General features: G+C 37.2%; 1 protein-coding gene across 4 annotated transcripts in view; it reads right to left on the reverse strand.

Moving 5' to 3' along the window:
* wwp2 (WW domain containing E3 ubiquitin protein ligase 2) overlaps nt 1-22,852 on the reverse strand; it is a 207,083-nt gene that overhangs the window by 13,410 nt on the left and 170,821 nt on the right. For 3 of the 4 annotated variants that reach the window (XM_078210653.1, XM_078210654.1, XM_078210657.1), the window contains 9 exons: nt 22,074-22,208; nt 20,502-20,577; nt 19,285-19,356; nt 17,710-17,798; nt 12,623-12,782; nt 9,156-9,289; nt 8,693-8,833; nt 5,235-5,355; nt 1,785-1,889 (listed from right to left, as the gene is read on the reverse strand). In XM_078210653.1, the coding sequence (XP_078066779.1) occupies nt 1,785-1,889; nt 5,235-5,355; nt 8,693-8,833; nt 9,156-9,289; nt 12,623-12,782; nt 17,710-17,798; nt 19,285-19,356; nt 20,502-20,577; nt 22,074-22,208 (1,033 nt within the window). The remainder of the gene's footprint in view (nt 1-1,784; nt 1,890-5,234; nt 5,356-8,692; nt 8,834-9,155; nt 9,290-12,622; nt 12,783-17,709; nt 17,799-19,284; nt 19,357-20,501; nt 20,578-22,073; nt 22,209-22,852) is intronic. The other variant, XM_078210656.1, reaches the window with a different exon arrangement.

Consider the following 22,852-nt stretch of genomic DNA (forward strand, 5'->3'; position numbering starts at 1 on the left):
ACTGTAACTTCAACTCCACATTCCCGCCTACTCCAGAGAACCTTTTACCCCCTTGCTTATCAAGAATCTATCCAACTCTGCTTTAAAAACATTCAAATACTCTGCTTCCACTGCTTTTTGAACAAGAGAGTTTCAAAGACTCAGCCCTCAGGGAAGAAAAATCCCCTTATCTGTCTTAACTGGGTGACTCCTTATTTTTAAACAGTTACCCCTAGTTCTAGATTCTCCCACAAAAGGAAACATCCTTTCCACATTCATTCTGTCAAGACCATTCAGAATCTTATATATACCACATCAAACCCTTTCAGAATTTTAAAGACTTCTGGCAGGTCACATCTCAGCTTTCTCCTTTCCAGAGAGAAGAGTCCCAGCCAATTTAGCTTTTTTTGGTAAGTATATCCTCTCACTTCTGGTATCATCCTCATGAATCTTTTTGCATCTTCTCCAGTGCCTCCACATCCTTCATCTTATATGGAAACCAGACCCACATACATCAATCCAAGTGGAATCTCTCCAAGGTCTGATACACATTTAATATAATCTCTCTATTTTTCAACTATTTTCCTATAGAAATGAAGCCAGTTCCTTTTTTAATGATTTTATTAACCTCTGGGTCCTACTTTTAGCAACTTCTGAATGTTACCCTAGATCCCTTTGCATCTTTGTCCCATATTGACTCATTTTTTAAATACTTTTCCAATTCAATCAAATCAAGTCCAATTCAGAGTCTCAACAAGTTGAGACATTTCCGATCCAAGCTGACAAGACAGAGTATGCAACCCGTCTTGGGCCTGATCTACATGAGCCAAGGCTTGATCTCATTTGCATCTTAGCCAAAAGGCCGAGATGCCGCTTTTAAAAATTAGACTCATTATCCAACCAGTATATGGTCTCCTTATTCTTCCAAACAAAATGCACCACCTTAAGCTTATCTACTTCCAAATAAAATGCACCACTTTACACTTATTCTGCTAGTCTATTAATGGTTTCTTGTACTTGGCACCCTTTTCAATTGTGATAACTGCCTCTGATTTGGTGTTAACACATGTTTTGAAACTACACCTCTAATTCCAGAGTCTAATCATTAACGTAAATTGTGAACAACATTGGTTGAGGCACCAGTCCACATAGAACAATCACTTCTCACCTTTTGCCTGCCTTAGTTACCCTTAACCTAACTCTGTTCTGTAGCCATGTTGCTATCCATTCTGCTACCCACCCGAAGCCTCCACCTGCTTTGACTTATCAAAGACCTTTTGAAAATCCAAATATATTATGCTGAAGGAAAGTTTCCTTTTTGTGCTATGGGTAGTGAAACAGTAAACATGTTGCTTGCAATCTAGTTAAATGTGTTACACATAGTTTGTACAGGAAATATTTCTTCTCTATTTTGCTGCTGCTGTTTTTAAAATGGTTAAATGTTAATGCATAAAATATTTTTAAAAAATTAGTATTGTGTCAGATGCTCGGAAAAAAGGAACAAAATAGTGTTATCGTTTTTAGAATTAATCAGTTTACTATTACAATTAGTTGCAAAGCACTGCCTAACCTAGCTCTTGCGAGCATTATGAATTTGTTCTCTTTCCTGCTCCCATGTTGAGGAATGTAGTTGCTATTGTCCTAATTCTCAGCAACAAGTGGACAAGTAATGTTTTGGTAGCTTGCAACAGTGGCCATCCCAAAGCAGATTGTGGACAGCAGCTATGAAATCAACCGGAACAACATAAAATGTATTATCAGTTCTGATCTTTCCTTTTACCTTTTGAATTAACTGGGCTACCCACCTGCCAGAACCATTGGATTGGTTTGCTGTTCTTTGTGTAATGGCGATAAATGGTGTTCTTCTGCCAGTCAGACAGATCAATTTCTTGCATTCCACACAACATTAGCTGTAAATAAATGAGAAATCATTTAAATGCCATCTCTGGAATCTTAGTTGCCCATAATTGTGCCACTTGGAATGTTATGCGTTTATAATACTGAGTTTTTTTTCTGTAGTTCTTATTTAGCACAAAATGAGAAACAATTTTGTTTCATATGTACATATTTACAGATATATTATGGCTGAAATGTATCTATCAAGTATGTTAGGTTGCAAAAAGCTATATACAGAACTGTAGGATATGAAGGGCTGGTGATTCAGAAATAATGCACCAGAATATTACTAATGTAGTTTTGGAAAACATAAATAGACAAAATAATGGATTGCAAAACAGATAGAAAAGCTCTGACTGATGAGGAAATACTTTGAAATTGCATTTGAAGTAAGGGTTTAAAGGTTAAGAACAAAATTCAAAAAAGCAGGAGCATATCGCACCATACTATTAGAAACAGCTCTGTTGAGAAGTATAGTCTGTGGATTCAAAATAGGTTGCTATGTAGGAGTATGCATAGATCGCAATGTGGAATTAAGTAAATTATAGGCCTCTTGTTTAAGAGTAGGCAGGAGAGGCAGACATAATGAGATTTGGATGAATTTTGTATATGCAGTAAATGGAAGAGTGAATCTAAAGTTAGATTAGGGCAAATCTCAAAAAGTAGAAGAGGGGACCAAAATGAAAGTATAGGGTTTGAGAGATTGTGAAGAGAGAGGAATGTTAGAAGTGGGATGTGTTGGTGTTACATGTATTGGACATGCTGTCTGCTTGAACTATAGAAACAGAGGGACAAAGAGGAAAAGATGATAAAGAAACCCTATTGTTCGGTTGTTACAAACCATTTCCTGTTTGTTTGCACCCAGAGACAGAACGGGTATAAAGCAAACATGCAACAATAAAAGAACAAGGAAATTTGAGCATAAATGTGTTCCACATGTAATTACACTACACCCAACTTTCCTTGCTCATCTATCAATCTCCTAACCCGAAAGCATCTTAGTTCATTAAAATGTTCCTATCCCAGTTTAAACACCTATATGAGTTCATTTCCAGAAATTACGCTGGTCCAAAATAAAATACAGAAGCACAGCAGGCAATGCATTTTCCTGGAGTGCCAATGTTATTATTTGAGTGATCTCTTATTATATATCTACACTGAGACCGGCACTGCGTTATCTGTTTCTTTCAATACATTCTAATGTCATCAGTTTAAGTCACATTAAAATTGAAAAGCATTTTTACCAATCCAATTGTTAATGCACTTTTATGGCTTTTGTTAATGAGATTGACAGGAAACGTATGTGTAAATAGACACTGGCAGAATGGTGGGTATTGACTGGGATCTGTAGAATAATACTGTGCAGTAAAGTGTCAAAATTGTCCATAAGTCTCTTTGCAGCTCACAGAAAAGCAACACCAATTTTAATTATAATGAATATTTGCGAAACATGATTGAGAATAGGAGCTTAGAATAAAAAGGGAAAGGCACAATCCGAATTAAGTGAAGCAAATAAGCCCTTTTGTCACCAGCTGTTTAATTTAATACAAGTACACTACTTGAAAGTCAAGGTGAGACCACAAGCAGATCAGCCATTATCTTACTGAATGTTGGAGCAGGCTCAAAGGGCCTCCTCATGCACCTAAGTACGTTGTTCCTTTACACTGGGTTGAAGTAAGCTTTTCTGTGACCATTTGTTACGGAGAAAAAATTATAATTGGTCAAAAAGCTAAAAATTGATATCTCTAGAAATTCTAAGTTATTTCGAGAGTATCTACTTAAAATCATGGCTCTATCAAGATACAATGATTTGTTGTGCTTTGTGTGTTGATAGTATAGGAATGTTACGCCAGATTCCAAAAGAATTGGCAACTATTCCAACAGGAAAGGCTCCCAGCTGAACTTAGTTAAGATAGGATGATACAACATGAATGTAGTCCTCAAGTGAAAGGTCAGGAGGCAGTGAACTCTACTGAGAAATTGAAACCTAAGATTTAAGGTTAAACTTCAATAAATCTAATCTTTCTTTACCCTTCAAACTAATCACCCTACGTTATTTTTTCTAAAGTTGTGGAGGCTGATATTAATTTTCAAGTTATTCATCATCTTGAAAATTCCAGCCTAATCCAGATGAACGAAAGAATGGTGAGAAAAGACCATCAGGCCTCATCAATGCACAGCCAATCTGTAAGCCAGTGAAACCCTACCTACCACCCTCTCCAATTACTGGTAATTATAATTGTTGGTGGAGCTAGAAGGCCCTGGGGAACTCCTTAAACTGCTTCCGACATTCTACGAGGGTCAAATAGGTTCCAGTAGACAATAGTTGCCCATGATGTTTCAGAGTATATGTTTAATTAGCATTCCCTCTATTCCAATATGCAATAAACTGATAGGAACTGCATAATTTCCCTCCATCAGACTGATACTGAAGACTACTGACTTGTTGTTCCTGTGTGTCAATGTGGTTTTCGAAATAGTTATTCTACTCATGATCTTATTCACATGTTATCCATTTCTGGAACTCTGCTTAAACACTTAGATGACTCATCCATCATTACCTTGAACATTTCTGGTAAGTCTGGCACCTTCCACATCCATATATTTTGCCATTATATGATGTCTCACAAATATGAGAGCTGCCCTTCAAATTGTTCCATTTTTCTTTTGTGCTTAATGGTGGCGTTTTCCATAAATACAGCGGATCCTCTTCATTACCATTGTTCCTCATCATAGCAATAATCTTCTCTGTTCATCAACCAACTTTAGTTTATTCTTGTGGATGATTTCACTCACATTCATCAACCTTCTTCAGGTCAGAATTTCTGTCTGCAGTTTTTTCCACAGTACTTGGCTAAAACACATCACTCTTTCCTTCCATGTCTTTTAATGAGACAAAGAAAATATTGTCTCTTTTACCTGTTCAAAGACACAACTGACCATGACCCTGACTAGTCTAACCAACAGGTAACAACCAACTGGAGCCATCACTCTAAGAGCTAGTGTTCTGCACAATACAAGAGTTCCTATTGATATGGAAACCATTGCCTGCTCAGAGAGAAATCAAAATATCATATAATGTTTGCATCTTCAATTATAATAATTTATGGAAATAAAATAAACTGAAATTTAAGCTTTGTTTTAAAACAATGCCAAATAGGTCACAGGAAAAAGTGGTTCATCAGTGTACTGGTTTTGAGTTGTTTCTTAAAAACATGTTCACCACAGAGTGATTTAAAAGTGTTTTTAATCTCATAAATTTAACCAAGGGATGGAATCAATTTGTTTTTCGTACTATTCTGCATTTCATGCATCTTACACCATATTATGTAAGGCAGTCTGCAATAAAGGCTTTTTACCTCTAGTTCTTTTTCATCGAAATAGCGCAGCCATTCTAAGGGTACCACCTCATTGAATCCATCTAAGAAAGCTTTGGTTTGTTCTTCAACTCCACGAGTGAACCTCCAGTCTGTCAGCAACCTAAGGTTAAAAAGAATCAATTGAAAGCAAATTATTGTAAATAATTGATAGTGATTGATGAACATGTATTTTTTAAGATCTGCAGTTATTACTTGGGTCATTCCCTCTGTGTACCAAATTTAATTGAAATCTATCTATTAGTTTTTGAGATGGGGGGGGGTTCCGATCTTGTCCATGGCCGGAGGGGGGGGGGGGCGCTCGGGGGGTTCCGATCTCGTCCATGGCTGGAGGGGCGCGGGGGGGGGGCGCTCGGGGGGTTCCGATCTCGTCCATGGCCGCCCCACTGCAAGCGAGAATGGAAAATTTGGCGTTCCAGCCAAAAAGATGAGAAGTTTAGAAGTGGCCAAGAAATTCATTCAAGGACGAATGTAGGAGGTATGGGAATAACTAAAGAGGAAGAGCTGTATGCTTTGAGTGGAAATTGAGAGCCAGAACCAGACACAGGCTTGCCCTATTAGGAGAATAGATTTTAAGTATTTACAAAAGGAACATGCGGAATTGTGTGAAGAGTGAGCATTGTACAGTGCGTTGTTAAAAGTATTTTTTTAATGATAACGCAAGCCGGAATTCTCTGGCTGTTCTCTGGTCCCACTTCAGTGAACGGAGATCTGGCTGAGTGTCAAATTCTCCATCCTCGCTTGCAGCCGGAGAATTCCAGCCATGGCATATTGTCAAGTTTGATCAAGAGAAGCCTCCCTTCCAAATCTGTCGAGCGCTTCATTATAATTCCAGAATTAACAGCTAATGCTGCTTTCATAACAGGAATTCACACTTTTGAATAACACAATGTTTTGATCCATCACCTCATCCTCTGTTCCACAATTCTATCATCTTCTAATTGAAACTTTATGCTAGTATTTCTAAACCTCTTAACTTTAGCCCTAAACTACTGATTTCTAATTCTCAAATGCTGTGACCAATAAAAGGGTCTTTCTGGATCCAAATTCTCTATCAGAAGTCCCCTGTTATACCCCTCTTCTCTCTAGAGTAATGAATATAAGAAATAAGAACAGGAGTCATCCATTTCGTCCCTGGAGCCTGCTGTGCCATTCAATAAGATCATGGCTGATCTTGTACCTCAGCTACACTGCTTCAAATCCCATGATTCCCTTAGCATTTAAAACTACATTAATCTCTAACTTGAATATATCCATCAACTGAGCATCCAAGCTCTTCAAAGGTTCGCAACCCTTTGAGTGAAGAAATTTCTCCTCATCTCAACAATTCAGAGACTGTGATCCCCTAGTTCTAATCTCCTCATCCAGGGGAACATCCTGCAAGCATCCACTTTGTCAAGCTCCTTAAGAATTTTATATATTTCAATGAGATTGCATCTTATTTTTCTAAATTCTAGGGAATATAGGCTAAGTCTACTCAATCTCTTCATTTAAGTCAATCCTCGTATTCCAGGAATCAGCCTAGTAAGCCCTCACTGTACTCCCTCCAAGGCAAGTACACAGTACACCAGCTGTGGTTTCACCAAGGTCCTATACAATGGTAGTAAGACTTCTTTATTCTTATGCCGGATTCCTTTGTCATAAAGACCAACATATTATGTATTTTCCTAATTCCTTGCTGTAACTCCAGGTTAACTTAGTGATCTGTGTACAAGGAAAGCCAAGTTTCTCAGAAACCTAACATTTCCCAGACTCTCACCATTTAAAAATTATTCCGTTACTAGCTTGGATAATCTTTCTTCATAACTCAGCTTGCTAAGTTCAAGAAACTCACCTCCAGACTCCCTCCAATAATTTTTCATCTTTCCTGCAATATGGAGATGACAACTGAACACCGGAATCCAGCCTCACCTATACAGCCTCAACATCAGCTCAAATTTCTGACTATATTTCCATTGTGAATTTAATTTATGACCATCCGTGAGTGGTTGTATGGTTTGGTATTGTCAAAGCCGCTATTGCTACTGCCAATATCAATTCTAATTGGCCTAGAGAAATAGTAGGGTGAGACAAGTTAGTAATGTCTTCTGGAGTACTGCCATAAAAGCAAAATGATCCATAAAGCAACTGGCCACATTCTGCCAACTTTAAATGACAGTGGCAAACAACTTTACAACATTAAATGGCATTCACTTGATCAGAAAATAAGTGTTTAACTGTCAGGTAACAGAGAGTAAGAACTAGATTTAACCATTTTAAATTCAAAACTAGTAGGGTGAGAGATTGATCTAAATAAAATGTGCATCACATTTTACAAAGGGTTATAAAGTTCTAAAAGTGATATTTTAAATTTTGAAAAGGTGACATGCTTTTGGTATGTTCAAAATGTTAATTTTTACAAGTGCTTTCATGAGACAAAATATAGCAGCTAAAGGCTTCAACTTTTTTCCAACAATTTGTTTGGCTTATTTTGTATGTTCTTAAATGGATAGATTTTCTTTGGTGCTCATGCCTAAGGTTCCGAATTCTTACTCACTCCTTTAACTGGCAATAAATTTATGCCAATCAAAACAGTTAACTGCAAAGTTAAATACTGAAATGTAACAAGTCAGTGCATTACACGGAAGTGTTTTATGAAAGATGCATGCACTACATTTGATATACAACTAGTCAACATCATTGCTCACTGTAGATCAAATGTTAAGTTTTACGAGATCAGGATTTATTATACTGGGTAAGGTACAGTTGTAAGGTTTCTAAGGTTACAAAGTGTCAAGTAAATACTGAATTAATTCAAATGTCTGTATCATAGAATCCCTAGTGTAGAAAGAAGCCATTCAGTCCATCGAGCTTGCACCAACAGCAATCCCCCACCCAGGCCTTATCCCCGCAACCCTATGTATTTACCCTGCTAATCCCCCTGATGCTAAGGAGCAATTTAGCATGGCCAATCAATTTAACTGGTACATCTTTGGACAATGGGGGGAAACCAGAGCACCCAAAGGAAACCCACGCAGACACGGGGAAAACGTGCAAACTCCAGACAGTCACCCGAAGCCAGAATTGAACCCGGGTCCCTGATGCTGTGAGGCAGCAGTGCTAACTACTGTGCCACCGTGCTGTAACAAAGTTGAAGGTCTCTTGCTCCTGTATTTGGTGTTCCTCAGAGCTTTCTCCCAAATATTTTCTTTAAGTATAAGACAGAAAATTGAGTTTGACACCTAAAGCTTAACAGAGGACTGTGAGAGACAAGATAGACACATCATCAATGTAGAATGTAGAATAAAACTTCCATGTCCCTAAGTGTAACAGAAGAAGCAGTTTGATAGAATATATTTATAAAAAACAACATTAAACAGTAATTTTCTTACTGTGGACTATAAAACATAACTACAGATTTCTAAATTAAATTTGTATTAAAAAAATTTAGAATTGTTAACCTCATGTACTCTTCCTTATTCTCTTCAATGACCATAATATTTTCCCCATCTTTTTTTAGCTCATGGGTTGTAACTTTCCCCAATATTTCCATATCCTGTGCAAAATACAGCTCCAAGCCACACTCTTCCACATTGTTCTCCCTGGCAAAGAGAAAAATTAAATACATTAAAATAACATACTAAATTTAGCTTAGCACAATCATCTGTATCATCCGGTCCTCAATTTAGCATTAATTTCAAGAAACAATTACAAATTTATGCATCACTCCACCCTATCACACTACTTCCAAACATAATGTCCTATATCAATGAAGAGGCTCGCTGAAATACAAAATTAAAATGATCAATCCCAGTAAGCTAAGAGGGTTAACCGTATATTAACATTGAAATACATACTTGAGCAATTTTACAACCAAACACAATATGTAACTGGCCTTAAGTTCAAATATATAGCAATTCTTACTTGATCCACACTAAAGAATTGTAGAATTCTGGGTCAATTGATTCCAAGTCCTTCATTGTAGGCTTTTTATCAAGCATCCGCTTATAAAACGGCAAGGTGAATCCTGTATCAATAAATTTACCATGGTAAAGAGCCTAGAAGCAAACAAAACAAACAGCCAAGTCAAAATAAGGTTTCATATTACAGCTCACAAAGAAATTCTGAGAAGGTTGGAAGTGGCACCCACCAGGACCTCCAGGTTTTCACAAGGAATAATTGGAATAAGTGCACCCACATCTTCCAATAGTACCTTTGAGATCCTCTCATGTGTCAGACAAGTACTTAATATCATATATAAGATCTCTGGTTAGTTGATGGATCAGTCACAGGATATAATTTCTAATGGATCTAGTTAAATTTATTGAAGAGATAACAAATATAGGAAATAAAAAAGTGTCAATGAATGTTATTTATATGGACTTCCAGAAGGCATTCAACAAAGTTCCACAAAAGAGACTGTTAATAAAAATGAGTATATGAAATTGGATGCAACCTATTGGCTTGCATAGGGAATTGATTAACAACTTAAAGACAAGTAGGGATAATGGGTAAATAGTCAAATTGGAAATCTGTGATTAGTGGTGTCTCCTAGAGATAAGTATTTGGACCTCAGCTTTTCATTCTGTTTATAAATGGTTTGAATGAAGGAAATGAGGCACGTCGATAAAGTTGTTGATAACATTAAGTCTTGCAGCACAGTAAATAATGTAGGTAAATGGAAAAGTTGAAAATGGACATTGCTAAATTAAGTGAGTGGGCAAAATTACATTTGATGGACTTCAATGCAGGTATGTATGGCGTCATCCACTTTGGACCCAAGAAAGATAGATTAATATATTTTCAAGTTGACAAGAAATAAGAAATTGTGAATGGGCACAGATTTAGGAGACCAAGTACAGAACCACTAAAACCTAGTAGACAAATACAAATAATAATTGAAAAGCCTAAGATAATGTTAGCTTTCATAAAAAGAATATCAAGGATTAGAAGTTACATACAGCTGTGCAGTACTCTGGGTAAACCTCATCTAAAGTACTGCACTGAGTTCTGAACACCACACCTCAGGAAGGATATATTAGTCTTGGGTGGGGGCAGCACATACCCACCAGAATAATAATTGGGCCAAAAAAGTTAAATTATGAGGGCAGAATGCAGAGACCAGGCTTGTATTCCCTTGAATATAGAAGAACTAGGGATGCTCCAATTGAAGTATTTAAGATGGTGAAAAGAGTTGACAGGTGAGACAAACTATTTCCTTTTGTAGGAGAGTCCCAAACAATAGGATGTAAACTTCAAATCAGAACTTAGTTTTACAGAGGGTGGGTAGACTCAGAAATCATTACTTCAGATAAAGAATACCGGAAATCTAGAACACTCTTGCCCAAAAAGCTGCTGAGGCAAAGTCAATTCAAAATTATAAAATTGAAATTGGTATATTTTTATCAGGCGAGGGTATTGAGAGCTATGGTACCAAGGCTGGAAGATGGAATTAAGGTACAAATCTGCCATGATCTAACAGAATAGCGGAACAAGCTCAAGGTGCTGCATGGTTCACTCTTGTTGCTATATTCCTACAACTAAAATGACTTGCACTTATATCGATCTTTGAACATAATAAAACACTTTAAAACACATTCCTGTGTGTTATCAAACAAAATTTAGCACAAAGCCATTTAAGGAAATATTAGAACAGGTGTTTGGTCAAAGAAGTAGGTTTTAAGGAGCATCACAAAGGAAGCAGGAGATAGAGAGGGAGAGAAGTTTAAGGAGGAAATTCCACAGCACAGGAAGCTAAAGGCATGGCCATCAGTGACAGTCGATTAAAATCGTGTGCTCAGAAGATGCCAGAATTGGAAGGCACAGAGATCTCAATGGTTTACAGGGCAGGAGGAGTTACAGAGATAGAGAGGGAGGTGGTCATGGAGGGATTTGAAAGCAATGATGAGAATACAGTAAATGGCAGAACCCTTAAGAATATTGATAGGCAAAGGGATACAGGTACACAGGTCAGTGAAAGTGGCAATGCAGGTGGAGAAGGTAGTCAAGAAGGCATACAGGATGCATACAGGCCGGGGCATTGAGTTTAAAAATTGGCAAATCATGCTGCAGCTTTATAGAACCTTAGTTAGGCCGCACCTGGAATATAGTGTTCAATTCTGGTCGCCAGACTACCAGAAGGATGTGGAGGCTTTGGAGAGGGTGCAGAAAAGATTTACCAGGATGTTGCCTGGTATGAAGGGCATTAGCTATGAGGAGAGCTTGGAGAAACTTGGTTTGTTCTCACTGGAATGACAGAGATTGAGGAGCGACCTGATAGAAGTCTACAAGATTATGAGAGGCATGGACAGAGTGGATAGTCAGAAGCTTTTTCCTTGGGTGGAAGAGTCAATTACTAGGGGGCACAGGTTTAAGGTGCGAGGGACAAGGTTTAAAGGAGATGTACGAGGCAGATTTTTTACACAGAGGGTGGTGGGTGCCTGGAACTCGTTGCCGGGGGAGGTCGTGGAAGCGGATACGGTAGTGACTTTTAAGGGGCATCTTGACAAATACATGAATAGGATGGGAATAGAGGGATAGGGTCCCTGGAAGGGTAGGGGGTTTTAGTTAAGTCGGGCAGCATGGTTGGTGCAGCTTGGCGGGCCGAAGGGCCTGTCCTTGTGCTGTAATTTTCTTTGTTCTTTGTTCTAATAATAAAATTGAGGCCTCAATATTTTCTCGAGGAGGAAAGAAGAGGGAGGAGAAGCAGAAAGAGAACTGACTAATTCCTTGTGGATAATGTACACTAATTTTCACAACGCACATGTTGGAGGTCCACATTTAAGTGTGCGCCAAAGCTCAGTGGTATCACTCTCACTTCTCAGTAAGAAGGTTGCGGGTTCAAGTCCATTCCTGAGCACACAATCGGTGAGGCACTGCAGTACTGAGGTAGTGATGTACTACTGTCCGTGGTGCTATCTTTTGAATGAAATGTTAAACTGAGGCCATGTTGATCCCCTCTGCGGACCTAAAAGATCCATGGCACCATCAGAAGTAGTCTTCCCATTATCCTGGCCTATATTTATTTATCAACTAAAAAATAAATTATTTGACTATGCTCTGCAGAAATTTCCCTCTTTTCTTTATGTTACAACAGTTCTTCCAAAGTACTACACTGCTTCTGAAATGCTTTGGTGCTTGCTTAGATTGTGAAAGCATTATAGAAACACACATTCTTTTTTCCAAGTATCCCTGGCAGTCTTGCATTCAAATTGGCAGAAGTGGAACTTCGGTTATGCAAATACCAAAATTTACAAGTTACAAATCTCAAATTGAATTCCCAAACACCATTTTAATACAACATGGAACATGTCACTTTGGAAACGACTGAGGTATTTAGAATGCATGCAGATAACATTCTATATTTCAGTTACTTCCATCACTAAACTTACCATCGCTATGAACCTTCCAATAAAACGGAAATAGGTCAAGTGATCCGGATTAATTGATGATGCGGGGTTTATCTGCAGACAGTAGTTGTTCTTTCCAGCATATTCAAACAAGCAGTACATTGGGTTGAGAACTTCATGGGAAAGCAGGAAAAACCACTCTCTATGGAACAATAGTAAACTCAAATTATAAATGTTTGAAAGTTTATCAACTTAAATTCTCTGAATAATCAAAACACAACTTGTATTCGTTGTTCAAACATTATGCATTTAAAAGAAGCAGATGTTTCACCATTCCACTGGTCCTTCTGCAGCCAAGAAATCACAAGCTCCTCTCCAACTTCTGATGAACAATGAAGAGAAACAGGCATTTCCCAGCAGTGGGTCAAATAAAGCTTCATTTTGCCACCTCTATTGCTTTACTCAGAAATTATCATATGCATTATACTGACAATTCTATCATCAGTTTTCAGAGAGTCACAGAATCATTAGCATTCAACAAGCAACTATTTGGTCTATCGAGGCCATGTTGGTTCAATGTAGAGCAATCCATTCACTCCTATTCCCCTGCTATATCTCTGCAGCCCTGCAAGTTTATATCCCTCAAAGGGCCCATCCAATTTCCTTCTGCCATTTGTCACTTAACAGCCCAAGCCTGGATATCGTCCGGAGTGGGGGATTCATGACTCCTCAGATATTGAAGTCATCTGTGTTTGCATGCAGCAAGACCCCGACAATAAGTGTCTTGGATTGATAAGTGGCAAGTAACATTTGCAGCACACAAGTAGCAGGTGATGACAATCTCCAACAAGAAATAAATGCTAACCATCTTCTCTTGCCATTCAATGGCAATAAAAAGGCTAAAACCCAACCACCAACATCCTGGGGCAGAGGGGATAGATTCACCACTGACCGGGAAAGTTAACTGAACAAATACTACAACAGCAGGTCAGAGGCTGGGAATTCTGCAGTGAGTGGTCATCTTCTGACTCCCATAGCCTCTCTACAAGGCTCAAGTCAGAATTGATCTTCATTTGCTTAGATGAGTGCAGGTCCAACAGCACTCAGTGGTGGCCATGATGTGGAGGTCTCTGTGTTCGACTGGGGTGGACAAGATGAGAAGTCACATAACACCAGGTTATAATCCAACAGGTTTATTCAAAGTCATAAGTTTTCGGAGTGATGCTCCTTCGTCAGATGAAGTATTACCTTCACCTGACGAAGGAACAGCACTCTAAAAGCTTGTGATTTCAAATAAACCTGTTGGACTACAACTTGGTGTTGTGTGATCTCTCATCTTAGCAACACTCAAGAAGCTCAACACCATCCAGGACAAAGCAGTCTGCTTGCTTGGCACTCCATTCACCACTTTCAATATATCTACAAGATGCACTGCAGCAAGTCTCCAAGTCTCCTTCGCATTCCAAACCTGTGACATCTAACAATGAGAAGAACAAGGACAATAGATGCATAGGAACACCACCATCTACAAATCTGACCCAAGACACACTCCAATGGGCAATAAATGCTGCCATTGCCAGCGATGCTCACATCTCAAGAATGAATAAACAAAAGCTGAAACATCAAATACTTTCCAATTAGGTACATATTCACTCTGCTTCAAGAATACACTGAAGCTCTTAGCACGAAAAGCACTAAATACTGAACAAATGTGATATTTCCCAGTTTGCATACCCCTGTGCTTTCTCCAATGATCAAATTAGGATAATTTTTGTGTTAGGCACTCAGTGCCCAAATTCAATTCACATGGGACATTTGTAACCAGCAGACAAAACAGACCTTTATCCCATTAGTCTGTGTGGGACATGACCTAGAACTCAGACTCCACAACTCACCAAGTCATGTGTTTTTATTGTGTTGAATTTTATTGAAATTAACTCAGGTTTAATATTGGTGACTGACTTCATTGGTGTACCTATTTACTGTCTCACTTGTCTGCAGAGTTCCCTCACACATGATCAAATTTTCTAACTCAGCTGCATCACAGGGGAACAGTATCCCTATTTTAAAGGAAGGGAAGGAAGATCAGAGATTTCACAACCGAGACTGTTCTTGGATGTCCAATAGGAATGTCAATACAGAACACTAACAGAGGAATGGGAACAGGACACCTTAACATCTGTGATAGGTACATAATTAGGTTAAAGTATAAAACCACAAGCAAAATCATAATTACTTGTTTGTTTTTCCAAACAACATCAAAGCTAAAAGCTACTTTGATTGCAACAAAGATCATCTTTAAGTTTAAATTTGACAGAAACATGGTATACTGCATTGTTGAGTCCACCTAGTCTCCAGATAAAAAAATATTTCTCTGGAATCAAGTTATACTTATAATCATTATGTAGCTATCAACAGGACATAGTTTCAGCTAATATATCTAGCACAAAAATTTACAGAAGAAGCTCAGCACAGAGACAAATGGTTTCCACTGATGCAGGAAGATTCTCAGCAGCCTGTCCGTGGTTCTACCCTGTGGTAGAACAGCATGACGTAACCTACCATAGGGTAAAACCACTGGTAGGTCACAGAGTGAAAAGGGCTGCAGGAAGTGACGATGGAGACTCTAAGTACAAACACTTCATCCACCAAAAAAAGAATAGTAATATTGCAAATCAACATTCTCATACAAAGGGTAACATGAAACAACAGAAACTTATCTAGCAGTTGACATGAAAAGCTGCACTGTTATAGAAGGCATACACAGTAATGAAATCAACAAAAATGAATTTTTAGTGGCCATGTCATTTTAGGAAATTTTAAACGCATGTATTTCAGAATAATAACCACAATGAGTAAACCAAAATTTTAATTATCAACTACAACTTCTCATGAAGATTTTAAAAAGGTTTAATGCACCCAAACCGACTGCTCAAGTTCAGCATGCATTTTTACATCTAATACTAAACGTGCTGCATATAATTAATATATTTTGCATTCAAAGCTAATGCATATCATCTCTTAGACCAAATATTGACACTAAAATTTGATAACATTTTCTGTTATCAGTTAGGTGTGTGTGGTTATATATTGAAAACAGTTTTCTTTATTGCATTATCAGACATCAGCATTTACCAAATATTCTTGTATGGTGCTTGGAGCTAACTTTCATCAGTTATTACGTCAAATAGCTACCATTTTCCAACTATTTCAATGCGTATCTCATGCTGCTCTATAGTTGCACATGCAATTGAAGAATTAATAGAAATCTACAAAACTGTACATTGATTTTTCTGAAATCTGCAGAACTCTCTATGCATAGAAAAAACATTGCATGCAAATATTGTGATGAAATCTACTGTTTGCAAGACCAAGGGAAAAATGTGTGCAAGCTGTGGTCTGCACTAACTTTGGTTTGAAAGCCTGTCTTTCTGAGACAGTCCCTAACTGAAGGAGAAACCAAGGCTTCAAGTTTACAGCATTGGATTCCTGGCTATTGCATCAGACTTCTGGGGAGTCAGCTTGCCAGGTGAAAGAAGTTGGATTGGAAAAAAAAACACAAAGCTCTCAGAGATCAGATTTCAGCAGGAGATCAAGACAGGCAGGCTGTAAGGAACTGTCTGTGAGAGAGCTGAAACGACTGAAGACTGTTGGGAATCAGGCTGAGGAGGTTCTGCAGAACTAAGCCATTTTGGTGACGATTGTATTCATGGAACTGGGATGGAGTAAAGCTGTTGTTGGAAGTGACCAACCCCTGCATTTAGAAAAGAAGTTTAACTCGACCTGAGGAAGACAGAGTTGTGAAGGACTTTGTGGCGGCACGCAGTGCCATGTATTAGGGACTTATGAGATCTTTTTCGTTGCATCGGTTATTTAAAGTGTAATTTCTTAAAGTTTATTTATTAGTCACAAGTAGGCTTATATTAACACTGCAATGAAGTTACTGTGAAAATCCCCTAGTCGCCATACTTGGCGCCTGTTCAAGTACACTGAGGAAGAATTTAGCATGGCCAATGCACCTAACCAGGTCTTTCGAACTGTGGGAGGAAACCGGAGCACCTGAAGGAAACCCACGCAGACATAGGGAGAACATGCAGACTCCGCACAGACAGTGACCCAAGCTGGGAATCGAACCCGGGTCCCTGGTGCTGTGAGGCAGCAGAGTTAACCACAGTGCCAACATTAGTTTATATTGAACAGGATTAGCCTGTTAGTTCATGTTTAATTTATGTTGATTTTGGTTTGATTGTTAAAGTTGTAAAAAGTGAAATCTTGCCCATCTGTTTCTTCTGTTGTGGATGTTTGATAAGTTTGATTCTTTTAAGATTATTGGTCTCCATGGGAATCAAATAAACCAGTGATTTGATCCAACTATTACTTAGACAATGAAATAAATTTGTTTCTAAAAGTTTACATAATTTTGAAAGATTTGTCCTAATGAACCAGTTGCTGACATGTTGCCTACAAAATAACAGTGACAGCGACTCTAAAATAATTCTCTATACGTGCAGTGCTTTGAAACATCTGGACATAGTAACAGGCATTATAAAAATGTTTTTCTTATATCAGAATTTATCAAACAGATTTGTCAGTTTAAAAGATTTTGTCTTCACATCACAATATAATTATCATATTTGTTAATCTGGAAATAGACATTAAATAAGCAATTGAGCATTCGCTATTAGTCTTAGCCATAATGTACTTGCTAAAGTAAGAACTTGCATTTATATTGCACCTTACATGTCTTCAGGGCATTCCAAAGCATTTCACAGCCTTTGGATTCTTCTTGTATTGGCAAACATAGCAACCAAATTGCAGAAAACATCTCACAAGAAGCAAATAAATGGATGACCAGACAACTTTTTCGATGTTGGTTCAGCAAACAACATTGGCCAGACACTACACATAGTTATTCTTCAAACAATGTTTTCTGATCTCTTATGCCCATCTGATCAGACAAACAGGACCTGGGAATATTGATGCAAGTGAAAAATAAACCCTTTGCGAATGCTGCAATGTTATTATGTGCTCAAGGCTGTAGTTGGGCTTGAAACCATAATCTTGTGACTCAGCGGAGCAGAAAGCAACAGCCACCAACCCAATAATGATACTTTTTCAGTTTTACTCACCTTGCTATGCCTCCATAATCCAAACCCTCCTCTCCACGCATAATTATATAGAGCCGACGGCGCAAGTCATATGGCTTCATGTTCATTATCTGTATGTTAAATGATGCAAAATATTTTTATAACATATATCAATTAGGAAATAAAATTCAAGACCCTTTTCTGTTAGTTTACATTTACAAAAAATAAAAATTGAAGAGAGTGGCAATATTATTCCCATTTCTGATTGAATCTAAATTGAAGAATTTAATTTTCCCCAAAAATGTGACAGTGCATAGTTTGATACACAGACACACACATACAAAGACAACGAGTGCTAATTATGTTATATAAAGAACTACATGTGGGGAGCTCTGATGTTCAATTTTAGTGAACTGAATATTAGGAGCTAATAATAAACAGCCCAGAATATTTAAGTGACAGTGCCAATTGAATTCAGTTAATTCAGCTCCTGCGTGTGATCAATAACCAATTAATTAACCATTTAAAAAGTGCTTCAAGTCATTATAATGATGAGCTATCATCCTGGTAAGAGGTCAGCCTAAGTTTTGCTGCTAATCAACATACTTTCTAACCTAAGCAAAGCACATGGCAGAAGAGAATAGACAAAGGAAATAAAGAGACCAATAACGCTCTCAGCTGAGAGAGTATTGTCTCATTCTTTGCCTTGTTCAATATCCTTATTCTGTCAAACACATTGTTGAGATAAGAAAGTGAGAATAATTGTAAAGTTAAGAGATGCAGAATAAAAATCAAAAACAGACATTGGGGAGGACAGACAGAAGCAACTGGAGAATCAAAGAAAAATGTTGTATCGGTACAGACCAGCTAGAGCAAAGACAAAGGAAATTTGACTCATAAAAGACAACTGTAGGCAGTAAGTTGAGGGGAAAAATAATATCTGCATCAATGTGACTAATGGCATGAAAGAATTTAAAAATAACGCTGTGCGCAATGAAATATATAAACCCTGGGTTGTTAGCTAAAAATTAGATCTTGCATAATGGTTAGTGACAATAGAAATAGGCAGCCTATAGCAGCCGGCTACAAGTGGATTGATATTTCTGATATAAATGATAAGCAACTTAGGAAAGTTCGAGATACGGAGAAACAGAATGCAAGGATTTCCTCTCAGGAAACAGTTAGAGGAAAGTACTCAGGGTATGTGGCCTTACTTGATAGCAAAAATGCAATAACAATAGCACTGCACGGAATTGTCATATGATTAGACATCATGATAAGATCTTTCAGGAATATGCTCAATTCTAACTTGCTGTAGGGGAGCTCAACATGATATTTTCGAGAGAAATTCCTCAACAACTGTCACTTGGTGACTCCTGATATAAGTCAGCAGTCCAAAACCTTCATAGTAAGCCAGTCTCATCAGGGTGGTCGCTTATCAGGTGCAGGGACAAGAGTGGTGGGAGCAGGCTGGTTAAGACTCTTCTATACATCTCCGCATCTTCAAATGTACAATTTAAAAAATGGCTATGTAATGTTATTTTCAATCCCAGCTGTAAATTTGTCTGCAGGGAAATTCTTTATCTTTATCATTTAAGTCTTCAAAACGTTTGTTACCTGTTGAAAGGAATCCTCAAATAACGTCTGTCTGGAGACACTGATCTTAACGTGACTTGGTAATGCATTGGACTGAAATAACAATCAACATTCACCGAAAATGAGAACACTATTATCAGAAAAAAATACAAATTTCTAGCTACATATACAGAACTCCTCGAACAAAATTAAATCTTCAGGCTAAAAAGGCAAGGTCTTACAAGATTCATTCTTCCCCATATTTCTGCAGTGTACTGAAAAGCATTATTAAGGGAGCTTTAAAATAATTTCTTCATATGAAGAACTCTGCTTTAAAACAATTAAACAAAGCAAAATACAAGTTCAGTGTTGGAATTCCAGTTTTAACTGAGAAATTTCTCCTTTAATCCATTATAGATTTTCCATCCCAGTCACAAAGAGAAAGAAAATAATTTTTAAATGCATTAGAAAATAAAGCCTTTTCCTGATATTTTGTCTATACCTCAAATGTTATGTACATCTAACAGGTGTGTTATATAAGAGCCACTAATACGATTGCAGTTTCAGTTCCAAAGGCTGCTTCTCAAATCCATTTTAGCACAGTTGGAAACTGGTTCTTGGTCAGTTTATTCCAACAAAGCTGCTTTGAATTATCCAAAAAGTAAACATCATTCTCAAACAAAAATAAGAACCATAAGTCGAAGACTCAGTTAAATAAAAGCAAAATGCTGTGGATGCTTGAGATCCAAAATAAAAACAAAAAGTGCTGGAAAAACTCTCAGCATCTGCAAAGAGAGAAACAGAGTTAACATTGAGTCCAATATGACTCTTCTTCAGAATTGAACAGAGGCATTGAACTTGAAATGTTAACTCTGTTTCTTTCTCTCCACAGATGCTACCAAACCTGCGTTTTACCAGCACCTTTTGTTTTTTATAGAAAGGTTCAGTTTCTGTTTTTTCTAATAACCAGAACAAAATTGTCAATAAAACAAATCACTTTGGATGATACTAAAATACCATGTGAAGTTCTAAGTATTTTTATAAAAACAAAGTCATATTATGAGCTGAATAATCTTGTCGGCATAGTATTTGCTGCTTCTAGAAAAACTGCAAGTTAAAATTGTACCACTACAATCATTAATTTTTATTGAGTTTATTTGCAGTAATTAATTTTGTACGAACAATTTATGAATTACATTTTGTCACAAAAAAACTAAAATAGATTATAATTCTTTATCTTTCAGTAGCATTATACTTACATGGCACAGGAATCGGAACTGATGATACTTCCATCGAAAGCTTCGATCATATGCTGCTGGAGAGCCGCTTTTAACACTACAGTTATTAAAAAGTTGAAGTTTTGTAATGAAATTAATTTGCTTTTACCACAACAAGCACGTTCAATCTGGTTAGCAAAGCAACTGTTGTAACCAGTATTCGGATGTTCACAGAAAAGAAAGCACCCAATTTCTAACTGTAATTTAAGTGATGCTTAAAGGCATTAATCTATGTAAATGTTTGTTAATTTAGTTAAAATCATGAAAATATGAAATGTTAAAAAAAAGCAATGGATGCATTTAGTGGAAAAAGCATGACATATGTTTACCAAATATGTTTTTTTATGTTACATTAGATAATGCCTTTTTGTGCTACAAACTGTCAACTAGTGGAATACACTAGCTCAAATTCATAGTATTATAAACTTTGTTAATGAGTTTGCACTGGTTAGTGAGAGTTATTCTTGCTTCTACTACACCATCTTATCACATACAAATTGTCAACACATTACTAGGGAGAGCCCACTCTCTCGATATGAGCTCCTTATACCTATTAACTTTTGGTTTCAGTGCCAGATGCTCATCCATATGAACCATAAATCAGGTTAGTTCTTAGGTAGGTTGACTAGATAATTCTTTCCAACCACATCATAAAAAAAAGGGAAAAAAATGAAATCTAATGTTCTTCTGCTACCTGTTTCTATGCAACACAGGCACCAGAAGGTTTGCAGGCGTTTACTTGGCATACCAACTGAGGAATCTGACGTTGGCTAAGAGACTATTTAATCAAGAAGAAATGAGAAAGGACAGCCACAGGAATTGCAATGTTAATTCTGAATTGTGATATGTAATATCATTGTTTAGATGTTTTTGAAAGCGAAAATATTAATGCCAAAAGACACCAAGTGAACAATTTTCAGGAATCATTTTTACTATGACATCTCAATTGTGAAAAGCTGATAGATAAATTGAAAAGTTGCAACTTTGGGGTTTAGTAAGATTCAGTGTATTTACCCTCTGAAACATAATGCCTGTACATATGTCCATTTTTTTTTCATTTTATTTATAATAAAGATGCATCATAAGATATCTTGCAAGGTTTTAAAGTTTGGTGTTTTTTTAAACACTTCAGTAGGAAAAACAAAGTCTAACGGTCAACTGACAATCTAGACATGGGTAAAGATTCCGATTCTGGAGTTAGGATACCTGCATTTAAGGAGCTCAACTCCTAAAGCTGAATTTTCCATTCACATAATTGTAGAATTGAGATAACACTGTACCTACACGTTAGATTAGATTCTTCAGCTTCTCTCTAAACCACTGATTAAAATCCAACATTTGAAGCATGCCTCAATCCAGTGTCACCAATCACTTTTAATATGAAATTACTAATTGCCATTGGTAATAATAGCACAGCACAGAAAATGATTATATGCAAATCATAAAAATTAACCACTGCAATGTATGTGCAAATATTCTGGAAAGTTAATCTCCCCATATTTTTGCTACAGTGCAAAAAAAATTGCGTTAATCCTAAACAAAAAGCATATTTACCTAGAGGTGGAATCAAATCCAGTTCGAGGATCTTTAAAGGTGGTGGAACGAGAGTTATGGTCCACAAAATATCGAACCCCTTCATTTGTGTATTTCATCTCCCAGCCAGGTGGCAGTGGGGATTCTTGGATCATCCTATGAAAACCCAATTTTTGCTCATGTTATAGGAATATCTTTGCACAATAGCTGGACCAAATTAGACATATTACAAATCAACTTGTTTCAAGTTTCACTACTGTGCACTGTACAGACTAAGATGTGCAATAAAGTACTGTAAGCTCCTCACTTCCTGAATGACTCAACAATGCTTTCTTTACCCCCAGGAGAAGAAACTATTTTCCATTTGCTTTCATTGCAATAGGAGTAATGATTCCCAATGTAAATTGAGAACTAGTCCATCCAGGGCTGTCAAGGTACCCTTACGAGGATTGCAGTCACATTTCTATATTAAGTTTAAAAACTACACAAGTTTGCAGCTTATTCCAATAATAATAAATTCATAAACGCTTGGTAGTTGTAAACACTCCTCTAATTCTAATGTGAAATACTTCTTCAAAATTTGGGGCAACGTAATTTAAGCACATGAAGTGGTATGTATATTTCAAAAGATAAAAGTCAAAAGGCTATGTTTTGCTGCATCTGGCTTAAGCACATTAAAAGGGACTTGCTTTATGTTTTTGGCAGTCACATTATTGCATAATATTAGATGCACCTTTATAAGACCACCTCCACACTTTGGTTTGATTTTCACCAGTTTCCAAAAAAGTAATACGATGCAT

Source organism: Mustelus asterias, chromosome 4 (genome assembly GCF_964213995.1).
Source record: "Mustelus asterias chromosome 4, sMusAst1.hap1.1, whole genome shotgun sequence".
Taxonomy (NCBI): Eukaryota; Metazoa; Chordata; class Chondrichthyes; order Carcharhiniformes; family Triakidae; genus Mustelus; species Mustelus asterias.